General features: G+C 39.1%; 1 protein-coding gene across 1 annotated transcript in view; it reads left to right on the top strand.

The window, feature by feature from the left end:
* Nucleotides 1–9,852: 9,852 nt before the first annotated feature.
* Nucleotides 9,853–22,421, top strand: part of pgm1.L (phosphoglucomutase 1 L homeolog) — a 39,519-nt gene continuing 26,950 nt past the window's right edge. Inside the window, 1 exon segment of the mRNA NM_001086703.1 lies at nucleotides 9,853–10,111. Within this exon segment, the coding sequence (NP_001080172.1) occupies nucleotides 9,866–10,111 (246 nt within the window). The 5' untranslated portion in view covers nucleotides 9,853–9,865.

Raw genomic sequence — 22,421 nt, 5'->3', positions numbered from 1 at the left:
AATAAAGTTGTTTAGAATTAAATGTTTTTCATTAGGCAAGATTCTAATTTGGGTTTACATTCCCTTTAAAGATACAACCTATCACATCTTGTGATACCCCTCCTACAATGTAAGCAAATCACGTCTTAACATGCAGTCAACATCAGTGGTGAAACTAGCGGGGGAGCAGGTGGTGCGATTGTACGAGGGCACAGCCTGTACCCCGGGCCAGAATCGGCCTAGTTATGTTACTGGTCAATATATCAACATAATATACCATTTACTATACAGGTAGGGGATCCATTATCTGGAACCCATTATCCAGAAATCCATCTCTCATAGGGGCAAATTTACGAACTTCCGAAAATTCACCAGCGACGGCTTCGCTCACAGCGCAACACTTTGCCAGGCATAGATTCGCCAGGACAACACTAATTCAGTAAAATCTGAAGTTGTGTCCAGGGCACTGAACGCTGGCGAAGTTGCGCTAGCGTTGCCTATTTTGCATATGGCGGGAAGTTAAAGTTGAATGGACGTATATGTTGCAGCAAATACATTATATTACACAAGCCCAGGAAACCTTAATAAAATAAAATAAAGTTGTTATAATGCCCTACACGTGCCCACTGTATAGTTTATGTGCCATGTGTTAGGAAATGTAGGGGGAAAGCCGGTTACCCCAAAAAAAATTTTTTGGCCTATCACCCTGAAAAAGGAAAAGATGCTAGAGTTTTTTGGGACTTAGTAAAATTACTATTCTTTTAAGGAAGTCCTATCTAATCTATTGCACTTTGCTGGTCTGAGGTGGCGAAGGCAAGTCTGGTGCAAGAGGTAACGTTCAGTAAAATCCGCATCTTAGTGAATTTGCGTAGTTACGTCCATTCGCCAGAGAGCAAATTCGCCAGGCGTTAGGGAGCGAAGTACTGATAGAGTCTATCTCCTTCACTAGCGAAGTTATGCCGGCAGCTGTTAGTAAATCAGTGATGTACCGAAATGACATCACGCTGGCCAATTTTCACACGCATTAGTCACTTCGCCCCATAGACTCCATTGTATCCAAATAATTAAAATATTTAAAAATGATTCCCCTTTTCTCTGTAATAATAAAACAGTACCTTGTACTTGATCCCAACTATATGTAATCCGTATTGGAAGCAAAACCAGCCTACTGGGTTTATTTAATGTTTAAATGATTTTCAAGTAGACTTAAGGTATGAAGATCCAAATAACAGAAAGATCCATTATCTGTAAAACCCCACTCCCAAGCATTCTGGATAACAGGTCCCATACATGTACAGCTAAAACAAGCTAGCTCATATATTAAATACGGTGCTAGTCTAGATTATTGTTACAGTCTACAATTCTTAATAATTGCATTTCATTTAACACTTTAGGGATCATTTACAACTACAAGTGATGTGGCCACTAATTTCCCTACAGTCACGAAAAATCCAATTCAGTAAAGCTGCTTGTATGCTCTCCTTGCACTACTGAATACTTGCACTTAGCTTACTGAATACTTGCACTGCCTTTCACCTGCCTCCTGTTCTGAATTGAGCACAGTTGCATGTATTGGCGCCGGATGATGGAACCCTGCAGCTACCATCAACTCCAAGCCAGGTGGTAGCTCCAGGGTTCCCATAGTGTTAATCTCTGCAGTGCAGTTGCGACAAAAACAATTGGGTGCACGCATCTCTCTAATGCCAAATGCTGAAAGATATCAACCAGATTTTCAGCACAAATGTGTCCAATTCGCATAGAAATGCGGCACAACTGCAACAATTTTGTACACACTGCGGTATTTCCTCCTGGCGATGGAAAATATGCTGGAATTGGCAGTCAATGGTAATAAATTGTTATTTTTTGGGTAGCCGAGGATGAGTAGAGTATAGCAGTGCTTTATTAGCAGGTTCTCATGCAGCCATTACACAGCAGTAAGCTTTCACTTTCTCTAATGCGAGGTGAGTTTGTTTTTTCCACTATTTGGTCTCTTAGCATTTCATCTGTTAGAGTCCCAAACTCACAGGTAACAACCAGCTCTCTCAAAGCTGCTACAAATTGTTCTGTGGATTCGCCATTACACTGTCCACGTTGGCGGAATTTATATCTTTCAGCAACCACATTTATTTGGCACGAAAAAGTTCTTTATAGCAGTAAGAGTAGTTTCATAAGTCTCATCAGGTAATGGTAATGTATAGAATATACACTGTCCCTCTGCCCCCAGGCAGTGAATAAGTAAAGCACGCTTTCTAGCAGCAGAAATCTCCCCTTGGTCAGCAGCAATAATGTAATCTTTAAACATACGGATCCAAGCAGTAAAAGGTATGGTAGGCTCACCAGGGTTTGGGAGAAAAGGTGCAGGCTGCTGCAGAGGTAGAAGAGACATCTCATCGTCAATTTGTTATGTTTTGGTAGCCGAGGATGAGTATAGTATAACAGTGCTTTATTAGCAGAGACTCATGCAGCCATTACACAACAGTAAGCTTTCACATTTAAGCTGAAAGGAAATATGCACAGTAACTCATGTAGACAGTGGCACCTGCAGGCCATTTGTATAAACACCACATAAATAATTCCCTTATGTATCCTCAAAGGGTTCAACATGAGGTCTATGAACAGGGCTTGTGCTGAACCTATTGTTTGCCCATTGATTTATTTACAATTTCTTGAACTATACAGAGCGAACAAACAATCTGAACTACCTTGTTGCAAGGTAGATAACACAGATAATCCCCATGCAAATCGGAATTCTAATGATCTGATTAAACCACAACAATCACAGCAAAGAGAGGGTTTTATACTGGTAATCTATTATCTACCTCACAAAGACCAACCATGTAGTAGCTTTAATTTCCCTGTTTAGCCCTTTTTTTTGTGATAAAAACAATAGGCAAATAAGCACCATTTATTGAATTATGTTGAACTAGGGGGTATACTGTCCCTTTAAATATGTGTATTTTGAATATATGTGTATATTCTTCTTTAATCCATTCTTTGCTGGAGATTCTTTTCTGATCTTACTATGCCACATATCCCCAAATAACATGCTGGCCAACATCGCTCAAATACTCATAAACTTAGCAACAAATAAGTGCTGAAAGAGTTAATCCTTCTAAAAAACCTTTAATATAGTGTAGACCGCAGTATTCTAAGACAAGTTGCAGTTGGTCTTCAATATTTCTGTGCGTTTTTAACTTTGTTCTGCAGCTATACAATTTGAAGTTTCAATGGTTAAATATTCACTTACCTTAGCAACATCATGCCAGCTGTTTGGAATTACTGACTGATGAATAGGAAAGGGCCTCTAGAAAAATAAGCAATGAAAAGTAACAATAACATTAAAAATGTAGCCTCAGAGAATCTTTTTTTTTTTTTTTGCGTGGCTTAACCAACCAGACAATATTTTAAATTGCATTATGGAAAGGGACAGGCAGAACTGGTAGAATTTAAATTTGTAAGTAACCAGTAGTATATAATCTGGAAACTACAGTACAACTTGGTATTACCTAACATCTTAGATGGTACTGGATAACTGATCTTTCCATAATTTGAATCTTCATACCTTAAGTCTTCTAGACTATCTTGTAAACATTAAATAAACCAAAGAGACTATTTTTGCTTCTAATAAGCATTCATTATATCTTTGTTTGGAGGCGCTGTATTATTTTTAGAGAGAAAAGGGAAATCATTTTTTTTAAAAAAATTGATTATTTGGATAAAATGGACTATGGGAGACAGTCTTTCTGGATAACCAGTTTCCGGACAACGGATCCTGTAGTAGTGGAGGTGTTTGCAGTATATGCGTCAGACCTGTATTCTATTCAGATCTTATTGGTCTTTCAGCATTTAAAAGGTTAATAATGAATGATTAACTTAACCTTCTCTAGCAGTGTGTCTAGTGACCCTGATGCTATTTTTGCCATTATGTGACCTCTGCACTTTCTGATTTATCCAATTGTAATCCTATACTAGACTGTAAATGTCAGTGGTGAAGTAATACCAAGAGATGCTGCTGCGCTTAGTTCCCTGCCCTGTTATATTAGAGAAATAGTTACAGGTTTATGCTAATAAGCTTCTCAAGCAAAATGACTGGCCCCCCAAAATTTCTGGTTGGCAGTAATAAGGGAATGATTCAGCAAAGAGCTGCAACCTTATTTATTTAGGGGCTACAGTGCAAGTTTATAAACATCATACTATACAATGAAATAATATATCTCATTATAACTGACCTTCATACTGAGACACACCCGTCCCCGGAAAAGCCTTGGGCCAACTCAGGGAAGTAGCACACCATTTGGGAACCAGCGGTGTTAATCCCAAGGAATAGCTCTAATATAGCTATAAAGCACTTTTCCAATGGGTCTGTGTAAAGCAATATTTAGAGCTCCACACATTAAACTTCACAGGCATAAATATTAATTTTCAAGATCCCAACAGTAACATGACTTTCTACACTTGCCGTTGTACCACATGATGGATGCCCTGCTTTTACAATGGTTTTCACCTTTCAGGTATCATACATTAAACAGGATAAAGTAAATTCATCCTGTATCCGTGGGAGGACCCTGTGGAACAGATGGTCTACAAGGTGGGATTAGGGGTGAACCTTGATGCACGCAAAAGCTTTTGTTGGGGGGCCACTGCATGAAATTTTCCCTGGGAGACTATGAAAGCATTTGTGTAAAAATGTCTTTGATTAGCTTATTAGCTACACCTTTGTTGACAGGCTTCTAGATGCCTTGGACTACAAGGGCTCTTACTGACAAGTGCTGGAATAGACAAATTAAATTTTTTCCAATGGGGCTGTACTCACACAGGCGCGTGTAGGCGCCGACTGCAGGAAAAATGCAGCATGTTGCGTCTCAACCGGCGTTCGGCGCCTACACGCGCCAGTGTGAGTACAGCCCCATTGGAAAAAATGTAATGCGTCTATTCCTGCGCTCCCCTGCAGCTGAACACAGAAAAACGGAACACAGGGGAACGCAGCTACAACCGCTCGTCAGTAAGAGCCCTAAAACAGAGTAAAAATATATAAAAACCTATTTTTTAAAAAATATACAGAAAAAGTGCTAAAAGTTGTCTACTACTTAGCAATCTTAGTTTGATGCAAAAAAAAACCTCAAGTACGTGCCAGCCAATTAGAAATGCATGCTATGTGGCTACCATTGAAGACATGAAAGCATGATAACACAATGTGCTATGGCCTTGGTCTGTACTGTCAAATTCAATTGCATGTAAACCTGCATAAAAATGTAAAACAGCCCATGCCTTTATATAAAAGACACTTTTTTTCAACTGGAAGCAGCAAGGGGTGTAGAGGTGTGGCCTTCAGAGTAAGTTAGGTGAGTAAGTTAATGTCGGATTGGGTTAAAAAGTGCAGACTTTTGGAATATAATCAGCATTGGACTGGGGAGGTCAAGAGCCCACTGCGGCTGCCAACTCAGCCCCCACCCCCGGAGCTGCCTGCCCCAGTTGTGAGGTCCTTCACTGATGATGCAACCCCCCCCCTCCTGCGCACATACAAGTTACAATAAATATTCTGGAAAAATGCCAGCTATTTCAGTTTAGAGTAACCCACAAGAGACATACCAAGAGTCATTGTGTTCTTCTTTGGATGCTTAGCATGTAAATGATCTATCTGACACACATACTCAGATATTGCCTGAGTGACCTCATAACCGCTACAGTAGATTAAAAATCACACAGGTCACCTGCCAATTGCAGAGAAAAGTTATCTGAGTCTCCTCCATCTAATGGAAATGTGCTGCCTCTTGGGATATTCCCACTCGGATGAGATATGTTATAGCCCAGCAGTCCCAACAGTAACTTGACTTCCTACAGTTGCACCCCATGATGGATGCCCTGCTTTTACAAACAACTGGCAACTGTTTTCACCTTTCTTCATATTGTTCCTGTAGATCTGTTTTAATTAGTATTTGACCCAATGTTTGTCCCTCGTGCATGAAAAAGGTGGTTATCTAAACCCAATTATTCTACATAATACAAAAAGTGACTATAAGGGTGCAGTGAACACAATTAATAAAAATGTTTCCAAAATCAAAACGACAGTCTTGTATTGGACATAGCATTCCATGTCATTAACATAGGCTTTTTATGTCAGGCTTGTTTTTCAACAAAAAAGTCCTGGGCTAATTTGCACCTGGGCAATAACCAATGGCAACTAACCAAATTGCACTAGTTCAACCTACAGCTGGCTAATAGAAAGCTAACCACTGTTTGGTTGCTACAGGCTACTGCCCCAGTGCAGATTTGTCCAATCTTTATAAATCAGCACAACTGTGTTCAAAGATGATTGACAAAAAAAAGAATCAAAATAAAATCGTGAACTTTGAAATTTTGAAAAGTTAATAAATCATCCCCATAAAGTTACCTAGCAGCCAGAGCATACCTCTAGCAAAAGCCCCATGCACCTCCTAATACACAACAGGCTATGGGTAGTAACTTGGTGATACCCATCATACGTTTTTAGGCTGTAGGGTAGAGTGTGTGACTATTCAAAAATGTGATTAGTTTATCAAAGACTTTAGTTATTGAGTACTGTGCTACTGTAAAGTTACATTTTTGGTGGCCGGAACTGTGTGGAACATGTGAGATTGAGAGGAACACACTATGGTCAACTAGGAAATATGAGGTATTAAATATGGCACTCCAACATGCCAAACATCTTGCTCCAATCCTCAACACAAGTTAATTGCTCCAATCCTCAACACAAGTTAATTTATAAATGCAAAGCTTCCCATTGATATTTTCATATTCATATTTTACTCTCTTCTCTATTAATAACATTGAAATCAAGCATCATTTTTAAAGGCTAGGCTGATTAAAAACTGCCAGGTGTCAACCTTATGGTCATTGCATTTGTTGTGTAAGGTGTATCTACTACCTATATTGTAGGGGTTTGTTCCTGTAGGTGGTGACTAGTTAGAAGTATGTGTCAATATTTGCAGTTTATAACTAGAAGTTACTGGACAACACAGCAAAAGTGTGCAGGGTCCTTTGAGTTCTTTACATTTTCAGGAAGACATGTTTGAAATTATTTATAATTTTCATCAGTTTTATGTGAAACAAATTTAGGGAGCGCCATATCCTTGCACGTTTCATGCATGCATGTTGGCACCCACACAGTGATTATAATCACCTGATACCCTGGGTTGGTGCTCCTGTTTGCACAAAACCACCAACCCAGGGTACTTCTGAGCAAACACCACAGAGTCAACTTGTTCTGTTGCCACAGGCTGGTGCATATGCAGCTTTTTGTCCACTCTACTGCACACACTAGGCCATATGTGTGGCAACTGTAGCTGAACAGACTATATGGTGTCCATTTTAAGACATCTTCCTGAAAATCAAAAATGCGTCCTGCTCCATGCCCCCTCTTAAATCTCCATATTGCCAAAAAGTCTTTATCACACCTCCCCCACTGATGGTAATAGTTATGCAAGCTCCTCTACTGTCAGGTCTCACCTACCCTATTCATCCTCCTCCCTCCAATATAAGTTGTGACACACACCCACATGCCCGCTTCTGATCTGCTCCCATGCCTAACATGCTAAACCTCCGTATTTGTAGACCTGTGCTCTCCTCGTCCTTCTCTGAAGTCACAAAAGGGTGGGGCATGCAGACACAAGTCTATAAATATTGAGGTCTAGAGATATATTATATAGTAATGTAGCAGGTGGGGTGGGCAGATAGTAAGGTCCAAACCACTCACGACCTGCAAAAGTTGTATGGATGCTGTGCCTAACCTGTGGGTTTTGGCCAGACCTGCACATTACCAATACTAATGCTATCTCAGTAAACATTTTCTTGACATTTTATGTTTTGATGTAATAGAGGGCAAATGAGTATTACTAACCCTTGCTCAGCTCTTGGCATTGGCAAAAAGGCTGTATATTGGGTTGTATTGATTAAAAGTGGCAGGGCAGGGACATGCAGACATGAGTCTATAAATATTGACAACTAGCTGCATAATCGGGCCATAGTAAAACCACAGGTGGGCTTAGTGAATAGTAAAGTATAAGCTGAACTGGCCCACAACTCGCAAAAGTTGTATGGAAGCTGGCCCAAACTCACTTGACCCATGGGTAAACCCACTGGACCCATGGGTTTTGAGAAGCCTCGCATGTCATTATTGCTATGTCTTCTTACTTTTTCCTGACAGGTCCCAGCTTCCCTATTCATCCGCCTCCCTGTGATGTCGTCCTATGTCTCTCCTCTCCATCATTTTTATGGGCTACAGAATAATTGCATCTCCAATCGGCCCTGCGCTGCTCTTTTATCCCTCCCCTTTGTAAAGTCATCCTCGAGGCTCTCCTACTTCACCTTTCTAACATACATTCTGGTTCATAAGCCCTACTTTGTTCTCAATCAACATTCTAATGTACATGTCTCAGTCATGCTACATACCATACAGCTTAACAGTCAGACCTGCGATTTCAGCTATATGTAATTCCTCATATCTGCTTCTAATACATTTTAGCTGGGCCCTGGCTGTAATGCCACCACCAGTCAATATTAACCACCCTCTTTTTAAGTCCATTTAAAGGAGAACTAAACTCAAGAAATGAATATGGCTAGAAATGCATATTTCATATACTGAACTTATTGAACCAGGTTCAGCATCTCCATACCTCTTAACTGTCCCGTTTTTCACGGGACAGTCCTGATTTTGACAGCTCAACCTGAAGTGTCCCAACTTTCTTTGATCTCCTGCACTGAACAGCCAGAAAGTTTCTAAAACTTAATTGGCTTTTGGCAGAGAACCCAGTATACGTGCTGGTGCAATTACATACTTTTATAACAATTTAAGATAAGCAAAGAAACAATTGTAACAAGTTAAGATAAACTAGTCTCTTGGGGAAACTGTGACTTGCAGCTAGGGTTGCCACCTTTTTAAAAAAAAAAATACTGGCCAGTGGTGGGGGCGGATAATAAAGGGGCGGGTTGTGATGCAAAAGGGGGCGGAGCCAATGGTCAGCGACGTAAAAAGGGTTGGAGCCACAGGGTAGCGCCGCAAAAGGGCCGGGGCCACATTCGCAGAAGCCGGAGGTAATGTACGTTTTTACTGGAGGGCAAGGGCTTTTGTAAAGGGTATTACAAATTTACCGGCAGCTACATTACCAGTAAATTTGTAATACCGGCCCCGGCAGGTGTTTTACCGGCTAGGTAAGGAGGTTCAAGTTGGGGGTGAGAGTAAGAGGATGGGGGCTACTGGAGCATAGCTAAAGGACTGTGGTTGCCTAGGGCTGGTATAGTACATAATGAACAGCACATACTGTACTGTATTTCTGCCCTGGTTCTTTAATTAATCTTTAGTTTTTCATTAAATTACTACATGTAATAAAGCAATCTCTATACAAATAGTAATGATCATACAGTGCTGCTAGTGTAGCGAAAAGTTCAACAAAACAGCTGAGCCATGACGTCACATGGAGGCGGGCCCATGGATGATGTCGCAGGGAGGCGGGTGAATGGGGAAGCTTGGGACCTGTCAGGAAAAAGTAAGAGAAGATCGCGTAACTAAAATGGCAAACAGCAGGGAGAAGTATGAATGTGTCAGGTGGGACCTGTCAGCATAAAGCAAGAGAAGACTCCATAACTGGTAGGTGGTGATGGTAAAATAAGAATTTCTTAGCAATATGGAGATTTTATTGGGGAAGAGGGCAGAATGCGCTTGAATTTGGTTAATGATTGTCCTAAAATGGACACCGTAGGGCTGGCGCAGGCGGAGACTGCTGTTATAGCCCAAGCCAATCAGAGTCCTGCAGTGATGTAGCAGGAGTCCTACAGAACCAGGCAGTGTTTGACATTCAGCTCACTGAGCTCTAGGTGCTGCTGCTGCTCGTTCTTCCTCTCTTCCTGCACAATGGTCAAAATCCAAACAGTCAAAACCAAGCCCTATACCGACCAGAAGCCGGGCACCAGCGGCCTCAGGAAGCGGGTCACTGTATTTCAGACCAACGCTAACTATGCAGAGAATTTCATTCAAAGTATAATCTCCTGCACGGAGCCTGCTGAGAGGCAGGACGGGGTCCTGGTGGTGGGAGGAGACGGCAGGTTTTACATGAAGGAAGCGATACAGCTCATCATCCAGATCGCAGCAGCTAATGGGGTAAGCTACACCTAGACTACTCGCAGGACCTCTGTGTCTGCTACTTCTACAAACTTTCATGTGTTCCTACAAGCAGAAACACCTGTGCATGTATATTTAATATATATATATATATATATATATATATATATATATAATGGTGTGAAGGATCAGCACTCTCCCATTAGTTTAGTGAATGAAGTGCTGTTTTATTGAATACACAACATTAGATCCGACGTTTCGGTCCCACTTGGGGACCTTTTTCAAGGATATATATATATATATATATATATATCTCTTTCTATTTTAACAAAGTAGTTGAACAGGAGCTGCAGCTTGGCTGTGTAATTTTAAATATAGTTTTATAGAATGGCACTGTACATGTATATTTTAACTTGTTTTGTCTTATAGTAAGGAGTATAATGCTTTTAAAAGATAAATCCCATCTTCACCATATTCACACTAGGTTTAATTTGGTTAAACATCTAATGAGGAAGCTTCTTAATGGCAGGGTAGTTTGTTACTAAGGTTAGGCCGGCATAATAACTGTGGATAGCATATCTATTCCTAAACTCATGGGCCAAGTTCAAGTTTTATACGTTGGTTGGCTCAAGTAGTGTGATTGCTTGAGATGTGTGCCTATCCTATCAAATCTGCCGTGTTTATATCACAGTTTGATCATTGTGTAAGGCCACACACATACAATTAACAGACTGGTCTTGATGTCCTCAAACTCCTGCTTTAGGGCAGAGACTGAAGTTACCTCACGAGGAAACTTTGGGGGAAAAAAAGCACTCCAAGTGCCATTCCGTCTGCAATTTTAGATTCTAGCTGGTCGGGGAGGCAGTTAGTCGCCCGAAGAAGAGGCAATTTGTCGCAGGATCTCTCCGAATCTTCTTGTTTGTCTCTGCCCTTAAAGGAGAACTAAAGCCTAACTAAAGAAGTAGCTAGAAATGTTGTACTTTGTTTTGTGCTTCTGTACCAGTCCAAGACAACCACAGCCCTTTAGCAGTAAAGATCTGTGCCTCCAAAGATGCCCCAGTAGCTCCCCATCTTCTTTTCTGCTGATTCACTGCACATGTTCTGTGCTGCTGTCCGTTATTTAGTATAGGGATTGACTCAAAATATACAGTACACATAGAATATAAATGTCACACTATAAGGCTGATTAATAATTAATACAGATAATAATAATAATAATTACTACATGGCAGCTCAGAAACCTGTGCAACTAGCATTTGAACCTAATAATCAGCCTTGTAGCATCATCTTACATTACAGGTCAACCTAATTTTCTGCTTGTTAATCTGTGACAACCCCTAAGCTTAGCTTCTCAACAACTGCTCAGAGCCCACTGAGCATGTGAGTGTCACTGACACTTTCCAAGATGGTGACCCCCTGTGACAAGTTTGACGTTATGGATAATTGCCGCTATTGAGGAGCTCAAACTTTAGGCTGGTACAATAAGTTCAGTATATAAAATCTGGCATTTGTAGCCATATTAATTTTTAGGGTTTAGTTCTCCTTTAAATGTTGTTTGGGAGCTTTTAAAACACACGTTAGTGATTAGCTGAATATACCAATCCCCCCCCCTCTCATTTTTCTTAATGAAAGATCTCATTGTTACTCTTGTGCTTACATTGCGTGCCATCAGTGTAATATGATTTGCTTGCCAAGTTACACACAGTAAGGTAGTCTTGGAAATTCATTTTAGGGTTTTATTTAAGAATGTCACATCATAAAGCAGCATCAAATACTTTGACTATTTAATCCTGAATTATATAAATCCATATATTAGTATATATGTAAGACTAATGCTGCCACGTTGTATGTCTTGGACCATTTTATGAAGTTTGGCATTTCTTGTAATAACCTTGTGGCTGAGCCTTTGTTTGCCCTTTGACATTTCAACTGACCTTGCAAGAATTTAGAGTTCAGTTTCCATTTTCAGCCTCACAGTGTGTTGTATGCCTATTGAGCAGTATTTTTAGCCACCTTGACGCTAAGCTCAGGAATGAACACATCCTTATAATCAATATGTATTTTAGTGAGCATTTGACATTCACAGGGTTTCACATCTGATATTGCATTTACTTTGATGCTTCTGTTTCCCTTTCCTTATCTGAAATAGAGGATCTTACATTTTATTAAAAAAATGTTAGCGCTCTATTCTCAGTGCAACAATATAAGGTCATTTTAAAGGACATCTTAAGCCACTGTCAAGAAAATTTATTGATCAGGTGTCTCTGTTGCAGGACAGTTTTTCAAGGGCACAACTGCAGCATCCCTTGACTTATGCATTACTTCACTTTATAGAGAGCTCCTACACAACAGTGGCTTCCATGCTACAGTGATCTACAGAGGGATGGTTGCCAACTAAGTGTTGTAATTACTTGCACCATAAAAAAAAAAAACACCACACAACACTACATTAGGAATATGTAATGTATGTGAGGAATGTCAGTGAAAGGTTAAAAGTTATAAACACAGGAAAATGTAATTTATCTAAAGGTGAATAGATAGAGATATATATATATATATATATATATATATATATATATATATATATATATATATATATATATACACACATCTGTATTTGGTTTGGACGTTTGAATGATTTGTGGTCAATCTGTTCAAAATTTCAGCTGTCCTAATCTTGACCCTTGGTTAGACGTCGGTAGATGCAGAGGTGACCATAGCTGCAACTGGTCCTCAGTTTCTCTCAGCTGCACTTGGCCCCCAACTTGTCCTCTGGTTTCCCTCAGCTGCACTTAGGCCCTAGCTGGTCCTCCGTTTTCTCTCGGTTGCACTTGGGCCCCAACTTGTTCTCTGGTTTCTCTCAGCTGCACTTGGACCCAATGTGGCCTTGGCCAAAAAACTGCGACTTCTCCTTGGAATCACTTTAACTTTACTGACTTATGGTTGCTTCAAGTGGTTGGTTGCCAATTACTTCCCCTTATCCCATTACTGTAAGGAGGAGTATATTTGATGCAAATTTCCTTTTTTTCTTATTTATTTTGCTAAAATTATTAACAGATTCTTCATATTCATTAATGCTTTCTTTTTACCTGTTCAAAGCTACACATTTGCCATTTCCAGGACAAGCATGATCTAAAACTAGTTGTCAAGAGGCTGCTTATTGTCAGGACCGGCGCTGCGTCTTACCCTCCTGGCAGCCGTGGCAAATTCAAGATGACGGCACCCATGTGTCGCACATGGGTGCTGCGGCGCAGTGACACAGACGTGATGACATCACCGCCCGCGTCAAAATTCAAAATAAAAGGCGATCCATTTATTGCAGTAGAAAGAAAAAGACAGCACAAACTTTTTGGGGTATCCCCCCGAAAGCTTGTGGTGTTTTTTCCGCTGCAATAAATGGATTTAAAGGCATTGTCCATAGGTGTGCTCCTTTCATACAAAGTCACTATTTCCTGTGATTCCCATTCAATGTAAAATGCCAAAAACAACCTTCGTGTAGAAGTTGCATTACTGCATGCATTGGGAGCAAAAGTTGTGCTCCCCATCCCTGTACAAACAAAGACAAAAATATAATCTGCACCCATATTAATATATTTATAATATTAACACACATTGTGCATAAAGTTACTAAAATGCCCTCCCCTTTAAACAAAACAGGGATTGTTTGTCCATATGATGTAAGAAATTCAAGCTGGCACTGGCATCCCTGGTCTGACCAGTCCTAAACTCTCATCTGATTTATTAAGAATTCTATCTGCAACTTGCTTTCCATGGGTAAAACTCCCAAATGATTGTACACCACAGGGATCACCTGACTGAAGTTGAAATGATGGGAGCTATAGCACATAGCTGGCCACTGTACCACTCCACTGTGGTTGCAGTGCAAATGCTGCAGTACTGTAATGTACATGCATATACATTGGGGCTGATTGCTGTGGTGCAAGACTTTTGATGCAGTGGAATGCTAAAATATCTTTTAAACCTAGATGCAATGTGATTTTTTCCACTGGAAAATCACATAAAAAAAATATGGGTACACCAAATGCGAGATTCGGTCTTCTTTAATGGCAAGCTTGAAAGAATCTTGTCTTCATCAATTCTGCAAAATGCTGCAACATTGTGTATTTTCGGCGCAAAATGGCTTTTACTTATTTTCTTGGAAGCCCAGGTAAAGCTGGCCTATTTAGCTCAGCTGTAGAGTTTAGTCTTACTAATTAAGAAGACTGCCAAACCTTTGGGGAGGGGGACAGATTTACTGTCTGTAGGGCCCTGGGTGATACCCTGGCTCCTTCCAGACAGGACAAGCTTAGCCCCTAAGCAGTCCTGGCTCCAGTTTATGCCAACACTGGGGTCCCTTTTACCCATGGGCCTTGATAGGACCTATTAAAAACCCGTCACTGGTACCTATTAAAGAAAAAAAAACAAAAAACTGGTTCTCCCCATTCATTTCCTGGGCAAGCAGATTTCCAGAGTAAAGCATATATTTGTATAGTGGCTTTGCACACTGCACCCCTATAATAAATACCATAATAGGATATAGGGCAGAAAACAATGAAAAAATAAATGGTATGCAATTTTCAGAGGGGCTATTTGTCCTTGAATAACCATAACAAACTGGAACATAACATTTTGTGCACTGCTAGGCTATGCTGACCAAAGGTTAATTTGTCTTTTTCCCAACTAGGTTTATTTTGTAACTAAATGTTTTTCATGCCGTATATGGCTTGTGTTGATTATGTGAGTTTGGTTGGAACACCTGCCTGCTCATAAAATAACATCCAAGGGCTTCCATAAAGCTGCTCATACAGCAACTCTGAAGTGAGTGCAAAAGCATGCAGTCTACTCACAGAAATCCATCTTTGTTTTTTTCAGATCCAAATTTCTATGTGAGCCTTATTTACAACTGCATTTGCATATAAGTCATAGGCCTGAAGGCTGAAGATCCCTGGCTTGTATTCAAGTTAATTACTGAGTGCAGAGAATAGCAAGAGTAACTAGACACATGCCTATAATATCATTAAATGTTTTCTTATAATGAAAATAAATATATGTTTGTGTTTCCATGCCTTGCAAAGTGAAATGAAGCCCCAATTTTTTTACTACAGGTACAGAAATTTTAACGGATATCTGTTTCATAGGCTTGATTACCGTTTTGACCAGGCAGCAGTTAAGAAGTCAGAATAGGAAATAAATCTTTATTTTGGTTGTCGGGCCAGTGACCTTGACAACTATATAGTATTTGCAGTGGCAGGCTGAAAATTAGGGATGCACCGAATCCACTATTTTGGATTCGGCCATGCCCTCGAATCCTTCGCAAAATATTTGGCCAAATACCGAACGGACTATGAATCCTAATTTGTATTTGCAAATTAGGGGTGGAAAGGGGAAAACATTTTTTACTTCCTTGTTTTGTCACAAAAAAAATCACAATGTCCCTCCCGACCCTAATTTGCATATTCGGGTTCGGCCGTGCAGAAGGATTCGGCCGAATCCGAATCCTGCTGAAAAAAGCCGAATTCCTTCTAAAAATATGAAGAAGGTACTTAATTCAACATCCATACAAAATAAATAATGAAGTCAAAGAAGATTTGACTTCTGTTATAGTTTTGTCATGTCAGCTGCCCTGGAACAGGCCTCATCCCCTAGTTCTCTGTCACTCGTGTGATATTAATATGCTTAATAATTTGCAATAGAGCAAGACACAGGGCCATTTCACATCGTTATATCTTGAAGATCACTTTATGCAAATTGAACAGAAATAGCTTACCCTCACATTGTCTGAAAATGGATTCATGTTGTGGGCATAAGGCAAAAGCATGTAAAAAGTGCTTGACATTTTCACCAGAAGCCAGTTAAACCTGCCTGTATGTTTTCGGCATTTAGAAAAAAACCAGAGGAAACCCTGTTGGGTGAAAATATAAATGTCTAGCAGTTCCCAGGTCAGAATTGAACTCTGCTGCAAACCAGCAGTGCTAACCAATGGCATACTGTTTTATGAACATGATTGGCATAGAGCATCTCTCCTAAACACTTATGTTATCTTGCTGCCATTCCTAGGAAATGAGTTGTCAAGTTCATAAGGTTTCTGACATCATTTGGTTTCTCTGCCAAGCGGACTGCAGATGGCAGCACTGTTCTATAAGATTTGGCTCCTTGCGAATGACAAGGGTATCAGTACTATCTTCAGCTAAGAATCTAAGATTTTTTTTACATTGAAAATATTTATTCATAGGAGGTGATGAATCTGTTTTAATATGCACTTCCTTAGAAGTATGTCCTTTTGGGCTTGCACAGGAAGTTGTAGCAAACTAAGGTTTCATAGGGAGTACCCTCATCCTCTGACTTACATTGCAGTCGGATTTGAGTTCTCCCTATGCGACCCTGCTTGAACTTATTGGCTAAATACTGACTTTATTCAGATCCCTGACTGAAATCTAACATATATGGTTACTAACTAGGCCATCAGCCCAGTCTGAGCAGGTTCCAGTTGGTTCTGTGGATTAGGATCAATAATTTTGTTTGTATTGGATAAAATAAATATGTTTTCGCTAAAGTGTCTGCTGTATGTCTCATCATTTCATCATAAACATCCTTCAACCAAGTCTTGAGCAAGCCTGAAGTTACTGAAATATTGTTTCTAACTTCCTAGTTCTCTGCTTAATACAAAATAATTAACTCTTACAGTAGTGAGCAGTATACAATAAGTCCACTTTCATATCTGTACTATAAAAGGCAAGAAAACCAACCAAATATTGGCAGTAGAAATGCAACCATTCTGCCACCCAAACCTCTACTCTTATTTTCTCCCAAATCGCTTGCTTATGTTTCAGTGCAACACTATTTTCTGACTGCTCTGCTTGTTGACAAGCTTGGATGAATATCCCCAGTGTTCATTTTCCTTGTCCTTTTTAAGAGTTTCTTACTGCATGGCACTTGCATAGTAACATAGTAAGTTAGGTTGAAAAGAGACCTATAGCCTGCCTAACTGCTAGTTGATACAGAGGGAAAAAAACAAACATTTGAAGCCTTTCCAATTTGCCAATTTGAGGGGGAAACTATTCCATCCCATCTCCAAGATGGCAATCAGACTAGTCCCTGGATCAACTTGTTCTGTGAGTTATCTTTCATAACTCTGTATTCCCTCATTTGCCAAAAAGCCATCCATCCCCTTCTTAAAGCTATCTAATGTATCAGTCAGTACGACTGATTCAGGGAGAGAATTCCACATCTCTCACTGTAAAAAAACACCTTCCCGAATATTTAGTCGGAACCTCCTTTCTTCTAATCAGAATTGGTGTCCAGTTGTCGGCTGAAAGGACAATCTCTCTATATAGTAGTTATAGTTCTTAAAATGCTTGTCCTCTCCATATGTACATTTCTACTTTTTAATGTTTTGCAGCCCTGCGTATTTTATATTACTATAACCTCCTGTAATGTATAACAGATACTTTTAAGGTATCTTCAGGTGTCATAGAGGCACCCATAGGTGGTAAATTTAAATAAAATAAATATAAATTTATTAAAATGCATTTGCGTAGATTTAAAATATTGTCTTAAACTCAGCTCAGGATAGATCAGATTTTTTTTTTTTTTTTTTTTTTTTTGATGGTAGGTGGATTATTATCAACAATATGTGCATTTACATTACTTTGTCTCAAATTAAAAAAAAAAAAAGAGTACCCACTGAACCACAAGCAGAATAACTAACTGTAAAAATACTTTAAGCTCCAGGTGACCTTAAAATACTGTGTTGTTAAATTTATCTTTTTTTGGTATGTACGTATTTTACTGTACAGATAGTTGCAATTTTCATTAAACTATGTTGCCACTAAAACTCTGCTGAGATATGGCGATATTTGCAAATTTTGTTTAATATAAATATATATATCTATATCTCTATCTCTATATATATCTCTATATATATCTCTATATATATCTATATATATATCTCTCTATATATCTATATATCTATATATCTATATATCTATATATCTATATATCTATATATCTATATATCTATATATCTATAAATTGTAGAACGCCTCCTGCACTCACTTATCTGGGTTTGTTGCCCTGGTGCTAACAGAATATATGTATAAAAATCGAATGAAAGCTGTTGCACAACAGGGTCTTGCAAAAAAAGTAATTATTTATTATTGCACAGATCGACGTTTCGACCCTCACTGGGGCCTTTGTCAAGATAATGAACATTACAGACAATGAGCTTTAAATAGGCAAACTCACCCAGCCACGCCCAGACACCAACCCCCACCAAGTGAAAAAAAAGTCCAACAGATCAGGCATAGCCTTCCCAGCATGCTCGTTTGTTCCAAAGTCAGAATCTGAAAAAGTGAAAAAATACACATATTTGTAGATAAAAAGCCATAAGTTACGTTTCAATGAACAAGATAAAAGCCATAAATATGTATAAAACATTAAAAATACTCCATTAGCGGCTATTTAAGAATGATACAAAAGAGCAATATTCGTTAAGGCCCCTTGGGGAAACTGTATTCAGAGTCTGTATCCAGAAAGTTTCTCTTTGTAACAATAATTTGTTCCAATCACCACCTCTTCTAGGTTTGGTTACAATGTCAATGCCCATGAAACGAAAAGTGGGAGGGCCATGTCCTTTTTCTAGGTAATGTTTGTACAGGGCAATATCACTTCTACCAGTTTCAAATGCGGCCCGTAGTGATGAGCGATGGTTGCCCATTCTCTCCCTTAGAGTATTCTGTGTTTTCCCCACATACATGAGGCCACATGGACATTTAATTATATAAACAACGTGAGTGCTGGTACATGTGATACGATGTTTAATAGAAATATTTTTGCCCGAATGTGGATGCTGAAAATCAGAACCAATGATCATATTACGACATGTGGTACAGCCAGAACATTTGTAGCAACCATTTTTTAGGGGGGCAAAAAGTGAGGGCTTCTTTTCATAGCAGCGTTGAGGGTCAGAGGGCATTAAAATTTCCCGCAGATTTTTTCCTCTGCTGTATCCCCATAAAGGCTTTTGACTTAGTATTTTAGGTAAACTTTTGTCACCGCCCAAAATTTGCCAATTTTGATCTACTATGTTCCGTATAGGTTTCGAGGCTGTTGTATATTGTGAAGTAATCACAAATCTATCCAGCTTTGTGTTCTTCTCAGTGGGTCTATGTGCATTATTTTTAGCACGTGATAGGGCCTGATCCAACACTTCATGTTTATACCCACATGCCAAAAACCTACCATATGTCTCCTTAAGTTGGGTAGCACAAATGTCTGTATCAGAATTATTACGCAAAGTTCGTAAGAATTGCGAATATGGGACACTGTTCTTTGAGCTTACAGGATGGAAGCTATTATAATGAAGGATCGTATTTCGATCTGTGGGTTTCCGGTATAGTTTGTAACCTAATGAAGAGCCACATTTGAAAACTTCCACATCCAAAAATTGGACTTGATCGCCCCCTTTGTTCAGAGTAAACTTTACAGGGGTTGGCAATAAATTAAGTGTATGTACCATATTCTCCAACGAGGCTTCATCACCATGCCATATTATAAATATATCGTCAATATAGCGATAGTATGCAATAAGGTTATTCATATATTGTGGTATGATGTATGAATTCTCGTAAACAGACATGAAGCAATTGGCATACGCCGGAGCCATATATATATATATATATATATATATATATATATATATATATATATATATATATATATATGAGTCCTCTGCACTCAACCCATTATCAATATATTTAAGACAGACATTTTGTGCATACTGCTACTAAAAAATGCCTTACCCTTTAAACAACACAGGAATTGTTTGTCCATATATTGCAATATATTTAAGCTGTCCAACTATGTCAAAGTCATCCCATATCTGGCCAGTCCTACGCTTAATTTTCATCTGATTCATTAAGTATTCAATTGCTTAATTATACATTTTACAAAGGGACTAAGTTTTACCTGCAATTTACTAGCTGCTTTCAAAGTAAAACTCCCAAACTTGGCTGCCCTTTTATTAGACACCAGTGGGATCACCTGACTATAGCTGGGAAGGGTGGGAGCTACAACATGGAGCTGGTCACTGCTCCTGTATAACTATAACAAACAAGGGAAAGTTGTGCTCACCACTATTTTTTAAAACCATTAGGCGGGGGTCCACTGTGCTTGTAACATCATTCTGATATGGACAGGACCTTATACAGCAAGGATGCTAGCGAACCCCCTTAGCTAGGGCAGGTAGAGAAGAGACTTAAAGTGATACTCACACTAAAAAAAAACTACTTTTAAAATATGAAAGTACATTAAAAGTTACCTATAGGTCATGTTGATCGTTTTTTGCTAATGCTAACGGATTCCTGATGCACAAATATGGCAGCCCCCTCATACAGGAACATAGGGCATCAGACAGTTAATGTAAAAGCATTGTAAAAAAAGTTTAATTTCTGTTGTCAGTATCTCTAAGGATATGCAGGCGAATATATTTTTTTTTTTTCAATTAAATCAAAATGTATTAAAGGTGAACATTCCCTTTAAGTTTGTGCTGAAATAAATCCTTGTTATCCGACAGTCCATTTTAAGGGTAAAGTCATTCTCACCAATGTTTAGTTTTTAATATTGCAATTTTGCTTTTCTTCCACAAGAGGGTAGCCTTTTTTTGAAATTTGTTTTTGGATTTTAACAGGAATATATATATTTGGTTGCTAATAAAATTTCTTTACCAGTATGACAAAAAGCATCAAAGTTCAAAAAATGCTGGCGTCTTTTCCTTTTTTCAGAGTGGTAGCCTGCAAATGTCCTAAATAGAAAATTTTTGGGTAACCGGTTTCCCTCATACATTTTCTAACATCATCATCATCATCATCATTTATTTATATAGCGCTGTCAAGATACGCAGTGCTTTGACTATACACTGGGCTCATGTGTAGGGCATTCTTAATAAATACAACTCTATTGTATTTATTAAGGTTCACTGGACTTGTGTAATTAACAGTGGAAATGTAATGTATTTGCTGCAACATATAACATAAAGACATCCATTCAACTTTAAATTTGCCCCTATGTACCATTTCGGCCCTATATTTATTTCTTTACACCATTCTAAACCTATACAAATGAATGACTGTGAAAAACCTTTGTTCCTTTCAACTTTCACGTCTCATTTCTCTGTTCTCAATAGGACTGTTTTGCCACCAGTTTGGATTCATGCATTTAGTTTCCAGTATAGGGTTCTGATTTATTGTTAGAAGAAAAGGTAATAATAAAAAATATAAAAATGTATTTTCCCATATTAAAACCAACCAATAAATTGTCCATCTATTCCTGCTTCTGTTTATGTTAAAGGGAATTTCCTGATTGATTCAAAATCATCTTTGTCTAGTTATTCCAATAGAGACATTCTGGGCCACCAAGAGTGCACTGTTCTAGGGATAAAATTTCTCCCATTATAAGGACCTTATATGTTATGATAATGTCACCTGGAAGCAGGCCCGGATTTGTGGAAAGTCCACCTAGGGGGGCAGGATTTTACAGGGGCGTTGGTCCAGATGATGGAAATTTGCATGAAAAAAGGGGATTGGACAGGGGCGACAAACGGCAGTGGGCCTAGGGGCCACTATGTAAATCCGGCCCTGCCTGGAAGTACAATCCTGCCTTTTCAGGTTAATATGATGTAACTGTGCTGGCTACTTAAAGTATTTAGTGTAACCAAGAAATATTCCTTTATTTCTGAGCAACAGTGACTGTAGCCCTGAAGCTGACTCCTTCTTTGTGCTCTCCATGCATTACTGTTTTCCTTTTTTAATGGCTTGATTTCTGTTGCCAAATATACCTATGCTTTAGGCTTCCAGCCTTATGTTGAAACCATTTACCTGATAGGCAGCAAGCTATGACCGAGACCGTGCCTTTTCCACGTTAGCGATTAATGACCTTTAGGTACATGTTTAGATATGTGGCCCTGTGACCTTAATCAAATTAGAACAGATAATGTTACTGAGCATGGCAGCAAGATAGCAAAGCCTCCACCCATCCCATCCTTAACACTATTGAGCAAAGGTCAATAAAGTGTGAAAGGAAACAGGTGTTTTTAGGTTATAGCTGGGCTTCTATAAAAAGAAAATACCTCCAGCAATATCAGTTATGTGTACAGTAGGACATGCTTTACATGTCGGCACCCAGTGGAGGGTTCATTTCAGAGGCAGGCTCACTATTAAGTTAAATATTCATTTTTAAACAAATGCCTCATGGGCAGTGGATGCCTAATTAGCTGGTTGTGAATCCGCAATTAGTTGCATCTTAGGTACTTGTACTACTTTGCCCATCTTCAGCCTTAAATAACTTGGTAAGC

Source organism: Xenopus laevis, chromosome 4L, assembly GCF_017654675.1.
Source record: "Xenopus laevis strain J_2021 chromosome 4L, Xenopus_laevis_v10.1, whole genome shotgun sequence".
NCBI lineage: Eukaryota > Metazoa > Chordata > Amphibia > Anura > Pipidae > Xenopus > Xenopus laevis.
The sequence above is the reverse complement of the archived record's forward strand: the minus strand, read 5'-3'. Positions and strand labels throughout refer to the sequence as shown.